This window comes from Pristiophorus japonicus, chromosome 1 (genome assembly GCF_044704955.1).
Source record: "Pristiophorus japonicus isolate sPriJap1 chromosome 1, sPriJap1.hap1, whole genome shotgun sequence".
NCBI lineage: Eukaryota > Metazoa > Chordata > Chondrichthyes > Pristiophoridae > Pristiophorus > Pristiophorus japonicus.
In genome coordinates, this window is record NC_091977.1 from 48,613,504 (window position 1) to 48,627,799 (window position 14,296).

General features: G+C 43.7%; 1 protein-coding gene across 11 annotated transcripts in view; it reads left to right on the forward strand.

Moving 5' to 3' along the window:
• The window catches only part of mast4 (microtubule associated serine/threonine kinase family member 4), a 532,941-nt gene that overhangs the window by 325,303 nt on the left and 193,342 nt on the right, over positions 1-14,296 (forward strand). The window contains exon 1 of one of the 11 annotated variants that reach the window (XM_070879533.1): positions 5,607-6,009. The exons of 9 other annotated variants lie outside the window; for them this stretch is intronic. In XM_070879533.1, the coding sequence (XP_070735634.1) occupies positions 5,924-6,009 (86 nt within the window). In that variant the 5' untranslated portion in view covers positions 5,607-5,923. Of the gene's footprint in view, positions 1-5,606; positions 6,010-6,420; positions 6,435-14,296 lie in introns of those variants that run through there. One more of the 11 variants, XM_070879572.1, reaches the window with a different exon arrangement.

A 14,296-nucleotide genomic window follows, 5' to 3' on the forward strand; every position in this document is an offset into this window, starting at 1 on the left:
AGTGGCGATCGGTGTGGAAGTTCACAGTAGGAACATCCTTGAAACAGATATAACCAAATTAATTTCAAATGCCTGAATTTTGAAAGCATAATAAATGACTTTAGTAACTTGAGGCAAGGGTTTCAAAAGCTTTGTTGAGTAATAGCTAAAGGAGAGGAATGTGTGTCTGTACTTTGACGATTGCAGGACTGGATAAAGCAAAGCCAATACTTTGTGCAGTAACATACTCATAATTAAGATGGCCATGGAGAAGAGAACATAAGAGCCAGATTCATTCATTTTTGTTTAATCATCCTCAATTTTTTGGGCTTATGAATCTTCAGAAATGGGGTTCGTAAATTATCTTTCCCCAAGGTCATATTTCCGTTTTCCTCATTCCCTTCCTTCATTTCTCTTCCTCGCCATGTGTTTTTTTTTAGTCAACCAGACCCACACTTCACCGTGCTTAAAAATCTCCAGTCCAAATTATTGAGAAACCATACAGTGCTTCTGTTTATGTCTGTCTGCGCATTTATCCTTCTTTAGGGACATTCCTCACTACCCCAAATTGAGGGATCTTAAGCACATGTTAGTGCTAAATGATAGGGACCCCATGTATGCAGAAATGCTGCAGTTTAACCACCTAAAACTGCTCAACTGAGCACTGGTAATTATCTTGCTATCTGTCTGAGCAGGATCGTACCCCTTTCCCCCCTCCAGCATCCACTGTATTTGTCTCTGCCTTGTAAAGCATTGAGAGACATCTCTGTACATCAGCACTTTAGAAATGTTAATTGTTATGGTCAAAAACTGATCTGAGAATGGTAGGTAGATTTAAATGGAATAAACTGTCCCAGAAAGTGAATGTTGCAACAATGGTGATAATATTTGAACAGGCGATAATATTGGAACCTGTGAGGGGGCACACACACAAAGAAAAAGACTTACATTCATATAGCGCCTTTCACGACCACCGGATATCTCAAAGCGCCTTTGGAGTGTAATCACTGTTGTAATGGTGGATGTAAAAGGGTCGGGTAGACTTCTAGATTTGAGTTTAAAATGACTAAAATTGTAGTAACCGAAACGGAGATGAAAAATATGATTGAAACATAAGACAATTGCCCAGCGGCCTGGATTACTGAACCAATTGCCTGTTATCATCTTTAGGGTTAGAGTTTACTTGTTATTTTTGCTGTGGTGAAAAGTAGCAGAACATTCTATTTTTATTAAATCAAAATGTCTCCAAACAACCTTTGAAAAAGGTCAGAGTACACTATCAAAATTCATGGTCTTTAGCATTGATAACCAATGCTAAAGACCACTCCAAAAAAGAGATCGGAAGGCAGGACGTTTCATTGGAAACGAATTAACCCCGCTGCTTTAAATTCTCAGTAGGACATTTAAAAGCTGCTCCATGGAACGTGGTAGACTGACCTTTTGTGGAAGCCGATGCAGTCGGCTGCCATCAGTAATTCAATCGAGCGCATACAGTATGTGAGGAATCCCAGCCTGACAGCAGTAGATTATCTCCGATGGAATGCTGATCTGCAGTGTTCCGTGAAATAATCTTTTTGAAGATGACTGTTAGTTTAAGAACTTGCCACAGTGTGGGATACATAAAGGGCCACATATATTTTCTACCTCTACCTAATGTACAGGAACACAGCAACAGCAACAACTTGCGTTTAAATAGCACCTTTAACGTAGAACTACATCCCAAGGCGCCGCCTCACTGACCTATTTCCATGGTTCTGCTGTCTCTATATGTATGACAAAATGGCACCTCATACAATGGAACACATCTAAACTCTTAAGAAGACTCAGGAGAATAAAACATGTCTGACTTTCTTGGCTGTTGCCTCCCTGTATGTATTGCCTATAAGAGACTAGAAAGCACAAGGGAAAATAAAGCTGCAGCCTATCTCTGAAGCTCAGGGCTGGTGACAACTAGTTTTTGTGTGTATTCAACCCTCTCCCACAGGAATACACACAACCACACACAAGTTACACTCAATATCTTGTTACATGAGCTCTTTGAGGATGTGTCTTGGCGCCAGTATTTTAACATTTGCCACTTTCCTGTCTGGTGGCCTGGGACAAGTCAGCATCCTGCATCCCGCTCATCACTGTTAGCAAGTACAAGCACCAGCTGGCTTGAGGAGTGAACATGGAGTGAGGTACAGTATACAATTGAGGAGCAAGAATGTGCTACCCAGTTGGCCACGTGGATGCATTCAGTGACCCTGCTCTAATTTGGGATATGCAGTAGTGCCATGACGTTGAGGAGCTCTATCATGCTGTTCAACAACAACAACAAAAACAACTTCTATTTACATAGCGCCTTTAACGGAGTGAAACATTGCAAACAGTATTATGAGACAAAAAATTTAACACCGAGCCACCTGCGGAGAAATTAGGGCAAAAGCTTGGTCAAAGAGAGAGGTTTTAAGGAGCATCTCGAAGGGGGAAAGAGGTGGAGAGGCTTAGGGAGGGAGTTCCAGAGCTTTTAGGGTCTATGCAACAGAAGGCACGGCCACCAATAGTTGAGCGATTATAATCAGGGATGCTCAAGAGGGCAGAATTAGAGGAGCGCAGACATCTTAGGGGTGGGGGCGGTTATGAGGCTGGAGGAGATTACAGAGATAGGGATGGGCGAGGTCATGGAGGGATTTGAAAACAAGGATGAGAATTTTGAAATTGAGGCGTTGCTTAACCGGGAGCCAATGTAGGTAAGCAAGCCCAGGGGTAATGGGTGAGCGGGACTTGGTGCGAATTAGGACATAGGCAGCCGAGTTTTGGATCACCTTTAGATTACGCAGGGTAGAATGTGGGAGGCCAGCCAGGAATGTGTCGGAATAGTCAAGTCTAGAGGTAGCAAAGTCATGGAGGAGGGCTTCAGCAGCGGATGAGCTGAGGCAAGGGCGGAGACGGGCGATGTTAGAGGTGAAAATGGGCGCCTGAGTTAATGCTGCGGGTATGTGATCGAAAGCTCATTTCAGGGTCAAATATGACCAAGGTTGCCAACAGTGTGGTTCAGCCTCAGACAAAAGTTGGGGAGAGGGATGGAGTTCAGTGGCTAGGGAATGGAGCTGTGGCGGGGACCGAAAATAATGTTCAGTTGAAAGGAGTTGAACGTCCGGCCTTGCTAACTGCTTCAGGCAGCCCTTTGGTCCATTTGTGGGCAGCACATTGGTTGATCTACAGGTGATCTCTTTGACAGCCAGAAAAGAGGCAGGGTCAAAAAATGTTGAGGGCTGTGGTGGGCTTATCTGTCACTGGTGTAGGTCAGCCATAAGTCTCCTTGCTACAGGTGGTTCAGCTCTGCAGGTGGCTGCGTGCCGTATCTGGACCTGAAGAAACAGTTGTCCTTGGCCATTTCTCGGTCGGTGTGATGAGGCACAATAGCGGGTTGGGCCATATGGCTCTGGCACCTATGGATTTCCCTGACATGCCCTTGTTCATCTTGTATCACTTCATCTGAGAAGTATTGAGATTGGGTTGCTTTAAAAGCAGCCCCTATTACTATTTCTAAATGATTGTACAGCTGGCGCAGAGCTCTGCAACGTGCAGTTGGATGGTTTTATTCTCCGAGAATCAAAGTCTGCAGTGTAAGCACTGCTTTTCAAGCTTGCTCTTTAACCATTTTCCTGTCCTGTTGAACTTTTCTGAGTGCTAATGTTAGAGTGAACTTCTAGTGATTTTTTTTTTAGGACAAAATTTAGTTACTTTTGTTTCCTCATATTCCTGACGTGGTACTTTGTGTGTGTGTGTGTGTGTGTGTGTGTGTGTGTGTGTGTGTGAGTGAGAGAGGGGGGGGGGGAGAGCAACAAACCAACCAACCATTTTTTTTAAAGCACAAACACTAAAAAATAGTAGTAAAAAATAATTGAGGGGAAAGCACACATGCATTTATTGAGCAAGCTTCTGCCTCACGAGGTGTCCAAAATGGATGGAGCTTTTCTTTGGGCCCATTCCAGATGGGCGACCTGCACATATGGCAGACTGGTCAGAAAAGTAAAAACCCATGGGATGTGGCAAATTGGATCCAAAATTGGCCCAGAGGCAGGAAGCAAAGGGTAAAGGTCGACCGACAGGTGTTTGTGTGACTGGAAAGGGTAAAGGTCGACCGACAGGTGTTTGTGTGACTGGAAGGCTGTTTCCAGTGGGGTTCTGCAGGGCTCAGTTCTAGTTCCCTTGCTTTTTGTGGTATATATCAATGATTTAGACTTCATTGTAGGGGACATGATTAAGAAGTTTGTAGATGATACAAAAATTGGCCGAGTGGTTGATAGTGAGGAAGAAAGCCGTGGACTGCAGGAAGATATCAATGGGCTGGTCAGGTGGACAGAAAAGTGACAAATGGAATTCAATCCAGAGAAGTGTGAGGTATTGCATTTGGGGAGGGCTAATGAGGGAATACGCAATAAATGGTAGGACACTGAGAAGTGTAGAGGAACAAAGGGACCTTGGAGTGCATGTCCTCAGATCCCTAAAGTTAGCAGGACAGGTAGACAACGTTGCTCATAAGGCATACGGCATATTAGCCGAGGCATAGAATAGAAGAGCAGGGAGGTCACTAACCAGGGGGCATAGATTTAAAGTAATTGGTAGAAGGATTAGAGGGGAGTTGATGAGAATTTTTTTCACCAGAGGGCAGTGGGGGTCTGGAACATACTGCCTGAAAGGGTGGTGGGGACAGAAACCCTATTCACATTTAAAAAGTACATGGCTATGCACTTGAAATGGCATAACCTACAAGGCTACGGACCAAGAACTGGAATGGGAGATTAGGCTGGATAGCTCTTTTTCGGCCGGCAAGAACGCAATGGGCTGAATGGTCTCCTTCTGTGCCGTAATTTTCTAGGATTCTATGCATCATAAATGGCAGAACATTTCATCCAATTAGATTAAAGGCCTTATTGGAATATTAAAATGAAGTTTTCACACACAATGTGCATGAGGATGTTATGTGGGTGTTTAAACACAACCAATAAATCCTGTGTGGCAGCATTGTGCAATGAAAATATCTCTGGTCCCCGCCTAACTCATTAGCACAGATGGGAATTATCCACCGGCTGGATAATTCACCGCCTCCTTTCCCCCTCTTGTCCCTGCTGCTGTTGATTATTCTCAGTGCTGCCTCCTGGGCTCGGTTGTGATCTATTTCACTTCAAAGCCAATGTTTGTGTGTGTATGTGTTAGATATATATATTATATGATATATTTTTAGAGATACCTGTGTGACTAGCAATGCATTTGGATATAGAAACCCCTGTCCTGCCCAATTGCTCTTTTGGAATATAATTATCTTTACCTGCTCGTAGGTAAGAATCGGCTTTTGTCATACTGAAAGATCCAAGGGATTGTTAAGTAGGGGGAACAATTATAATTAAAGTTCCAAATATTCAGCTTTGTATATTTAATATGGAATCCACATACAAATTAAAATATTAAAAACCAAAATCAAATGGTATGCATAAGCAAGATTTCCAAACTTTTGTTTCAAATTAAGATATTGTGGTGATCATGCTTCCCTCCCGGTTTCACGGAATGGTAGATTCCGAATAGATGATTTACCTTCGTGTTGCAACGGAACACTGAAATATTCGAGCAGAATACGGAATAAAAGCAGTGCAATCACTGTGCGATCCTTGACAGTGAACGGGGTGTAACTGGAGAAGGTTGCAGAATCTTTGAGATGTAACATAGCAGTAATAACTGAACTGGAAGAGACAATGTGTTTTTTTTAGTCAGTGCCATATATCAAAGCTTGTTGTTTTGAGTTGGAGTACAGTTTGTGGCAAGCATTCAAAAGAAGCAACTTTCAACTGATCTGGAAGATTGATGATGATTTCCCTCATGATTTAGAGTGCACATCTTTGCTTTGAATGTGGAAGACTTGCCCCTTTTGAAAATAATGTGAAGTGTTCACTTTTGGATCATGTCTGATTCAAGCTTGTGGTCTGTTCTCTCGAACATCTCAATGCCTCATTTTCTAAATAGAACCAGGCTGCGACGGTCTAAAAGGTAATTTGAAACATTTAGTGTTCAGTGCTGTTGGTTTAAGTTTGAAGGAAACATTTGCTTTATGTTTGAATTTTGTGATGTTCACAGCTGTACTGCATTAGTATTCTGTAATTTTAAAGCAGCTTTGTTTGCCAAAACGATTCCAATGTAATGTACACAACAGCTACACATGGTAACCTGGCAATTTGAGCTGTAAGTTAGAGAAGTGCGAGTCACTTTTGCTAATGATGTAATCCATTAGCAGGGACAGTATATTGCAATAGTAAACCTGTTTAACTGAGAACCTTTGCATCATTCTAGAATTTGGTATAGGAGTATACTGTACAGTGCTTTTATTCACCTTGGTCTTTCCATTTGAAAAGTTAACAGCTAAATTGAAGTCTTTCTACCTGATAGAAGCAATAATGAAGCATGCAGAGAAAGAAGTAAGTGGTAGTCAGCATGATTTTTACCTAGAATTTACAGCACAGAAACAGGCTATTCGACCAAACTGGCCTATGCTGGCTGTTTATTCTCCAGCCACCTTACTTCATCTCACTCTATCGCCACACCCTGCTATTCTTTTCTCCCTCATGCACTTATCTAGCATTTCCTTAAATGTAGCTATGCTCGTCGCTTTAACTACTCCATATGGCAGCAGGTTCCACATTGTAACCACTCTCTTGGTAAAGTAGTTTCTTCTGAATTCTTTAGTGGATTTATTAGTGACTGTCTTAAAGAAAAAAAGAATTGCATTTCTATAGCATCTTTCATAAACTCGGGACATACCAAAATGCTTTGCAGCCAATGAAGTACTTTTTTGAAGTGTAGGCACTGTCGGAAACGCACCAGCCAATTTGCACACAGCAAGCTCCCACAAACAGCAATATGATAAGGACCAGATAATCTTTTGGCAGAGAGAGATCATGTCAAAGTATTGGCTTTCTTAGAAGAGATAACAGGCATGGTGGATAAACGGAACACGGTGAATGTTATATGGACTAGTCTTATCCACAAGATCAGAAGGCATGATATTGGGGCGGAGCTGTTGTAGATCAGACATTTCTCATAGGTAAACATGGATTTGTATTAGAATGGAAGAGGGTGTTTAACTATGTTTGAGGTCAGTGCTAGGGTTGTTGTTCACATTATATGCACGATTTAGAAATGGGGACTGCAACAAAGCTATCTTAATGTACTGATGTGAAATGGGGAGTGGACTGCAAAAAACAGGAAACAGCTAAACAAATATAAAGGCACCTGGATATATTGGTGGATTGAACTAACAAGTGGCAGATGTCATTTAATATTGATAAATGCAAGGAGATTCAATTTGGGTAGGGCAGTGGAAGAATAAGACCAATAGTAGACTACAAGACACAATGCAGGAGAAGGATCGGGGTACTGATGGATGCCTCACTGAACCCATCTATACAGCTCCTTGAGCTTAATTAATTAAGCCAACACCAGGAATTAGACTCCTGAGCTATGAGTAGTGATTAAGGACAATGGGATTATTTCCATTGAGGATAAAAGGGCTTGGAGACTTGATTAAGTTTTGTTCTCTTTTTTAAAAAAAAGTATCCTGATGTGAAACTATGAATAATCTCAATCATTCTAAACTAGAGATCTTAGGCAACATATTGCAACAAAGAGGCTCATCCAAAGAGTCTTTATATAGAGATTAAATGTGGAAACAGGCCATTTGGCTCAAACAGTCCGTGTTGGTATTTATCTTCCACATGAGCAGTGGTCCTAATCTCGTGTCTGCTCTGTTCCCATGTTATTTTATTCCCCTTGCCTTCAAGTACCTATCTAACCTATTCAATTAATGTTAAGTACAGTGTATCAAGCTGCTCATGTGGAAGATAAATACCAACACGGACTGTTTGGGCCAAATGCCCGTTTCCTTCATGGAATACCTCCTCGGGGGCATGGAATACCAATTCCAAAATGTGACTTTCTGTCCTGAACCAAACCATCTGTTTGTTTGTGATGAGCTACCTTCTGAGTGGCAACAGCTAACGTACTGTATAGGTCATTTTCATTGCAACCTCCACCTGTGATTATAGTGCATTGTTGAAAAGAATCATGACCTGGTGCTCTCAATGTTCTATTGACTCAGTAGTTCATCATCTCACAGGTGTCCTTTTTAAAAAATGTATTCATTCATGGGACGTGGGCATCGCTGGCAAGGTCAGTATTTATTGCCCATTCCTAGTTGCCTTTGAAAAGATGGCGGTGAGCCGCCGCCTTGAATTGCTGCAGTCTGTGTGGTGAAGATACTCACACAATGCAACTGGGCAGGGAGTTCCAGGATTTTGACCCAGCGACGATGAAGGAACAGCCATACATTACCAAGTCCGAATGGTGTGTGACTTGGAGTGGAGTTGGGAGGTGGTTTTGCCATGCACCTGCTGCCCTTGTCCTTCTAGGTAGTAGAGGTCATGGGTTTGGGCGGTGCTGTCGAAGAAGCCTTGGTGAGTTACTGTAGTGCATCTTGTAGATGGTACACACTGCAACCACGGTGCGCCAGTGGTGGAGGGAGTGAATGTTGAAGGTGGTGGATGGGGTGCAAATCAAGTGGGCTGCTTTGTTGCTGTTGAGCTTCTTGGGGGTTGTTGCAGCTGCACGTGGAGAGTATTCCATCGCACCCTTGACTTGTGCCTTGTAGATGGTGGAAAAGCTTTGGGGAGTCAAGAGGTGCGACACTTGCCGCAGAATACCCAGCCTCTGACCTGCTCTTATAGCCACAGTATTTATGTGGCTGGTCCAGTTATATTTCTGGTCAATGGTGACCACCCCCCCACCCCCAGGATGTTGATGGTGGGGGATTCGGTGATGGTAATGCCATTGAATGTCATGGGGAGGTGCTTATACTCTCTCTTGTTGGAGATGCTCATGGCCTGGCACTTGTGTGGTATGAATGTTACTTGCCACTTATCAGCCCAAGCCTGAATCTCGTCCAGGCCTTGCTGCATGCGAGCACGGACTGCTTCATTATCTGTGGAATTGTGAATGAAACTGAACACTGCAATCTTCATCAAACATCCCCACTTCTTATCTGATGGAGGGATGGTCCAACAGGATACCTTCAGGGTTTCCCTGACGAGATTGAAAACCAATTCTATATCTTTGCTGTCTCTGCCTTTTAGACCAGTTGGGGCTTAGCTTTCTGTTAGTTTTATGAAAGTTGGTTTCTCTTATGACTACCAATTTAACCTGTCTGTTCAGCTTTGGATATGAATGGTACAATGAAAAATGATGTCACATCCATTTGAATCAGCAACACACCGTGACAAAGAGTCATGCTTTCAGCCACAACATCTGATCATGTTGGTGAACTTCAAGCTTTAGTTACGAATGTTCTAATCATAGCTAAAATGTTGCCATTCCAGCAGTCCTTGTTTCCATCACCTGTGCAATTGGACCCTCGAGCGGACTGTGAATTTTAATTTAGTGACCATTTCAACTTTCAATCTCCTTTGTTTCTTCATGAACCACGTCAGCAACTTTGTGGGAACTTCATTGTTTTTCATGAACAGAAAGTTCCTTCAAGCATGTTATCTGCAGACTGTAATATTTGTGTTCCTGCCCTTGTGTTTGGTATGTTATTTGACATTTCAATTCTTAATCTTGGGGATTTCATCTGAAGTGGTGTTCAGCATTAGCTTTGAACTGCATCTTGATAAATTGCAGTTCCAAGATTTTTCTGTCATCTCATTTCATGGAGATCAAATTCCAGATTTCACTTTATAGATGTTTTTCACCATACCATATTATTTTTGTAAACCTAGACAGCTATTTTCTTCATATGACTAACCTTCAGGTAACCACAGAACCAAACAATGTGGGATTTTCTGGGGGGATGTGTATCTTTGTGATAAACTTGTAGATCAACAGTGACCAAGTGAATTGAATGGAACACTCAATTCACGGCAGCAATATACACGTCATGGGTCAAAGTCAAGTCACAGTGGACTGTATTTGTAAAGCACAGACGTGCCAGTGTTCACTGTTTTACAAAACATTTTTGTTACGAGGCATTTTACGAAGAATAAAATCTTTTGAACACTTTGGTCCTTAAGGTAGACCTCAACATCGACCTGGATATTGCGGAGCCGATGACGGCGTACTCACAGCGTATGCCATCGTAAGCCATGTAAAAGGCCTCGCAAGTTCCGGGTTTCCCCGTGCGTTGCGCATACATGAAAACCCAAAACTTGCGATCTATCAAGGTTCGCCTTGACGGATCTACTGCTCCGAACCAAAAATCACTTTCGCTGGCGCAGAAATGGGCTATTTGCCCAACTACAGCCCAGCAAATGACAAGAAACCCTTCTGCCTGGCAACAGCAGATGTAGGGCCTGCTTTCACCAGCGTAAGGGTGAATATAAATTTAAAATTTAAAAATAAAAAAATCATCCACAAACATTTAAAATTAGTGTATGTAAATTTTGGCCCAGATTAAAATGTTCAATTATTTTTCAAAAAATTAATTTTTTATTGTAAATGCTTCATTTAAAGGGACTTTTAATTAAATTTGAAAATGGGAACATTTATTTTTACTTCAGTTGCGGAAATTATTTATTTATTTGGAGATTCCTCATAAGTCTACGAGAAATCCTCCTTTCTGATGGGAAGACCTGGCCCACGTGATCCCAGAAACACTGGCGAACCTTTTTTTTGTGGGGGGGGGGGGGTCGGAGGCATACTCCGGAGGTGGTACTCCAACCACAAATCCAGGCCCATCAAATCACAGACAACCCGCCACAATTATTGGCACTGCTTTGGTATAATCTTGAATTTGTAGAGAATAAATAAATGAAGAAAATATGAATTGTACTCACTATTCATGTGGTGTTCCTCATTCTTTAAAGCTAGTTAAATTCTTCACATACCCGAATCCCATTCTCTTTCCCACTCTCCCAACCCTGATTTGGAACATTTAAATAGTTTGGGGGGGAAATTTTAACCTTAAAAAAAAAAAATGGGTGGGTTGGGGGCTTGGGGTAGTTAAATTATTAAAAAGGGGATTCCTGACCCCTCCTCCAACCCGCCCACTTGCAGTTTTAACGGAGGCGGTCGACCAGCCCGCTCCCAGCCCAGGAGGTGGGACATCAATTTAAATACTAAAATGAGGCTGGAAGCCTCTTTTTTGTTTTTGACTGCATGAGGACGGGTTTTACACAATTCATAAAATCCGGCAGTTACAGCAAGACAGGGACTGCGGGATCCAGGAGGTAAGTGCCTTTATACCTACCTCCTGGATCGAGAGTCCCTGCCTAACCCATCCCCTGTGATCGGAGACCCCATCATAAGGCCTCCGATCACCTTCCCTCACTCCCACCATCGATGATGCTGAGACCGCCTTTTCTCTTCATTCACCCCGATCCTCTCCCTCTGACCCCTCCTCCGCCGATCCTTTTACAGGCGCGGCCCGTTCCCTGGCCAACCACCCCGCCCCCCCCCCCCCCCCCCAAATCTTTCTAACTGCACGGCCCGATCCTCGATCCCCGGCCAATGCCCCATCCCCCCAATCCAGGAAATCGAGACCTCGCATGCTAATCAGGCCCTGTCGCTAAATTCAACAAGGCCTGCAGGAAACCTGGCCTCCCGAGTTTCCTGACTGCCTCGGAGCCTCCCACCACCCACCCGTCCTCCTCCATAAAATCCGGCCCTTTATGTTTATGGGATCAGTTTGCAATTCAGACATAGTGTTCTGCATGTTCACACTTGCATTTCATAATGCTGAAGATTCGTGCTTTGTTGAGATCAGCCCATAATGCACCTCCTCTGGCCTTGCGGGGCTCTATCAATAACTCCTGCAATTGTTGACAGCAGCAGATTGTGAATCTTATGAACGAGTCTCAGCTGCAAATGAGAAAATGTCATCAGAGATGGTCCTAGTTATAGGTGGAGCTGGTTGTCACTGTGTGATTGAGCTGTTCAAGTTGTGACCGACAACGTACACACCACGTAAGGATGACGTTCCTGAAAGCATTGGCCACGTGAACGAAATTACAGAATCTTTGGAAAATTCGATCTGCTTGATGAATCCGTTGTGTATAATGTTCCACCAGCACAGATTATCACCTACCATCCACTTTATGGTGTTGAAAGCAGTGTTTTTTCCAGACACCTTTATTATTCAGTCATGATTAAGCTATTGGAGACCATGAAAGAACATGACGGCAAAGACACAGGGCTGGATTTCATCAAACTCGGCAGGTCCCGGACTCACTGATGGCTCCAGCCCGTTGTCCAAAATGATTTCCCCCTGATTGGGCTTGTTAAGCCTGCCCAGCGCATTTCCCAATTGAAGGAAGTGGGTCTGATGATGTCAAACGTCATCAGCCGGTTTCCTTAAAGGGACCATGCGCAAATTTAATTTGACAGTTGTGTTGTCAGTGTTCTATGGTGATGAGTGTGAAATGAATGGCTTGGGCATTGTAGGGATGCTTTATGGTGTGGGGTGGTGCCATCCTGGTGCATCATGTGGCAGCGGTCAAGTGAAGTAAACCTGACCATGGTGAGGCCATCCCGGGCAGCAATGTGATCGGGTGCTGATGCCCTGTGTCCTGTGCAACATCAATTGATTGCAGAGACGGTTACTGGTGTTGGTGCTGCTGATGTGCCTAGTGTTACTGGTGTTGGGGCTGATCGTGGTGGAATTCTGAGGACCAAGGTGAGATGGTTTCAAGGGCACCGATGCTTATGGGATAGATGGCAGGTGAAGTAGAGATGACAGAAGAGATCTGTCAATGGTGGGAGAGTTAATGAGATCAGACTGGATGGAGCCTTGTGTAAAGATTTGTCGCATTCTGAATCTGTTGAGATGCAGTTTAGAGAAGCTCATGGCTAAGGCAAGATTCAACTGGGAGCTTTGACTTGACATTTGACATCAGCTGGAACATTGACATGTCACCTCCCACCTCAGCTTCACTGACGAGGTATAGGTACAGCGGGAAACCGGTGGGCGACCTGTCAAAATCAAAGAGCTGGGAAAAAAAGCATTGTTAATTGGCTGTAAACAAGCCACTAATGATTTGAATTGCCTCCCCCGCCGCTGCGTATCGGGTCTGCGCAGCACTGGCAGATCCGACCTTTGGGAAAGGTGCGTGGCTGCGGATTAACAGTGAGGTCCCGACCCGCTGTCACAAAAAAAACATTTTCCCACCCGACCCGCCATCGATCTTATGTATGCAACACCTTGGAACCAGCATTCTACCGCCACCAGAGGGCGCATCTGTTGGAGTCCCAAGGGATCCCAGCATCCCTTGGGAGCACTGCATATAAGCAGGCCTCCCATGCTGTGCCAGCACTCTGGAGTCAGAATAAAGAGACTAAGATCACACTTACTCAAGTCTACAGTACTCAGTCACATTGCTTTATTTGAGACATAACAGATCTCGCCCGGAAAATTCTGCCTATGATGTTCAGCAGTAGAATTATGCTGACACTACTGTATTGCTGGCAAAGGGATGGATACTAGATTTTCCATAAAGTGCTAAATTATTCTGACACTCACGTATTAATGGCAGAGGGATGGGTATTGGATTTTGCATACAGTACCAATTCCATTGCCAGAATTAAACATATTTGCATTTCTTTGGTTAACGGCTTCTTGAGACCAGCCAATATACACTTTACTCTATTACATCATTAACAGTAGTGCATTTCTTTGTCTGACCTGGATATGAAGAGAGAAGACACTTCAACATTCCTGTGCCGGTTTTGAGGCAGTAGCGCTACACCAGCCTCCCAACACAACTTTTCTTAATTTACCTTTCCACTTGGTATTTGGCAACTGGCCTATCTGTGACAATTCACCAGACCCACAAAAAGCAGTTCTGTGCATCTGCCCGAGGATTTCAGCACAACTGTGAAGGAATACTAACAATCTGCGAGTGTCTTTCTGTTGCCATTGTATTAGCTGCCAAATACATGTTTTCCCACTGAGGTTTTGAATTAGATTAGATTAGTATTTAAAAGTAATCTCCATCATCATAGGCAGTCCCTCGGAATCGAGGAGGACTTACTTCCACTCTTGGAATGAGTCCTTAGGTGATTGAGCAGTCCAATACGAGAACCACAGTCCCTGCTACAGGTGGGACAGACAGTTGCTGAGGGTAATGGAGGGTTTGCCGTACGGTCTTTCTGCTGCCCGCGCTTGTTTTCTGCATGCACTTAGCGATGGGACTCGAGGTGCTTAGTGCCCTCCCGGATGTACTTCCTTCACTTCGGGCGGTCTTTGGCCAGCACTCCCAGGTGTCAGTGGGGATGTTGCACTTTATCAGGTAGGCTT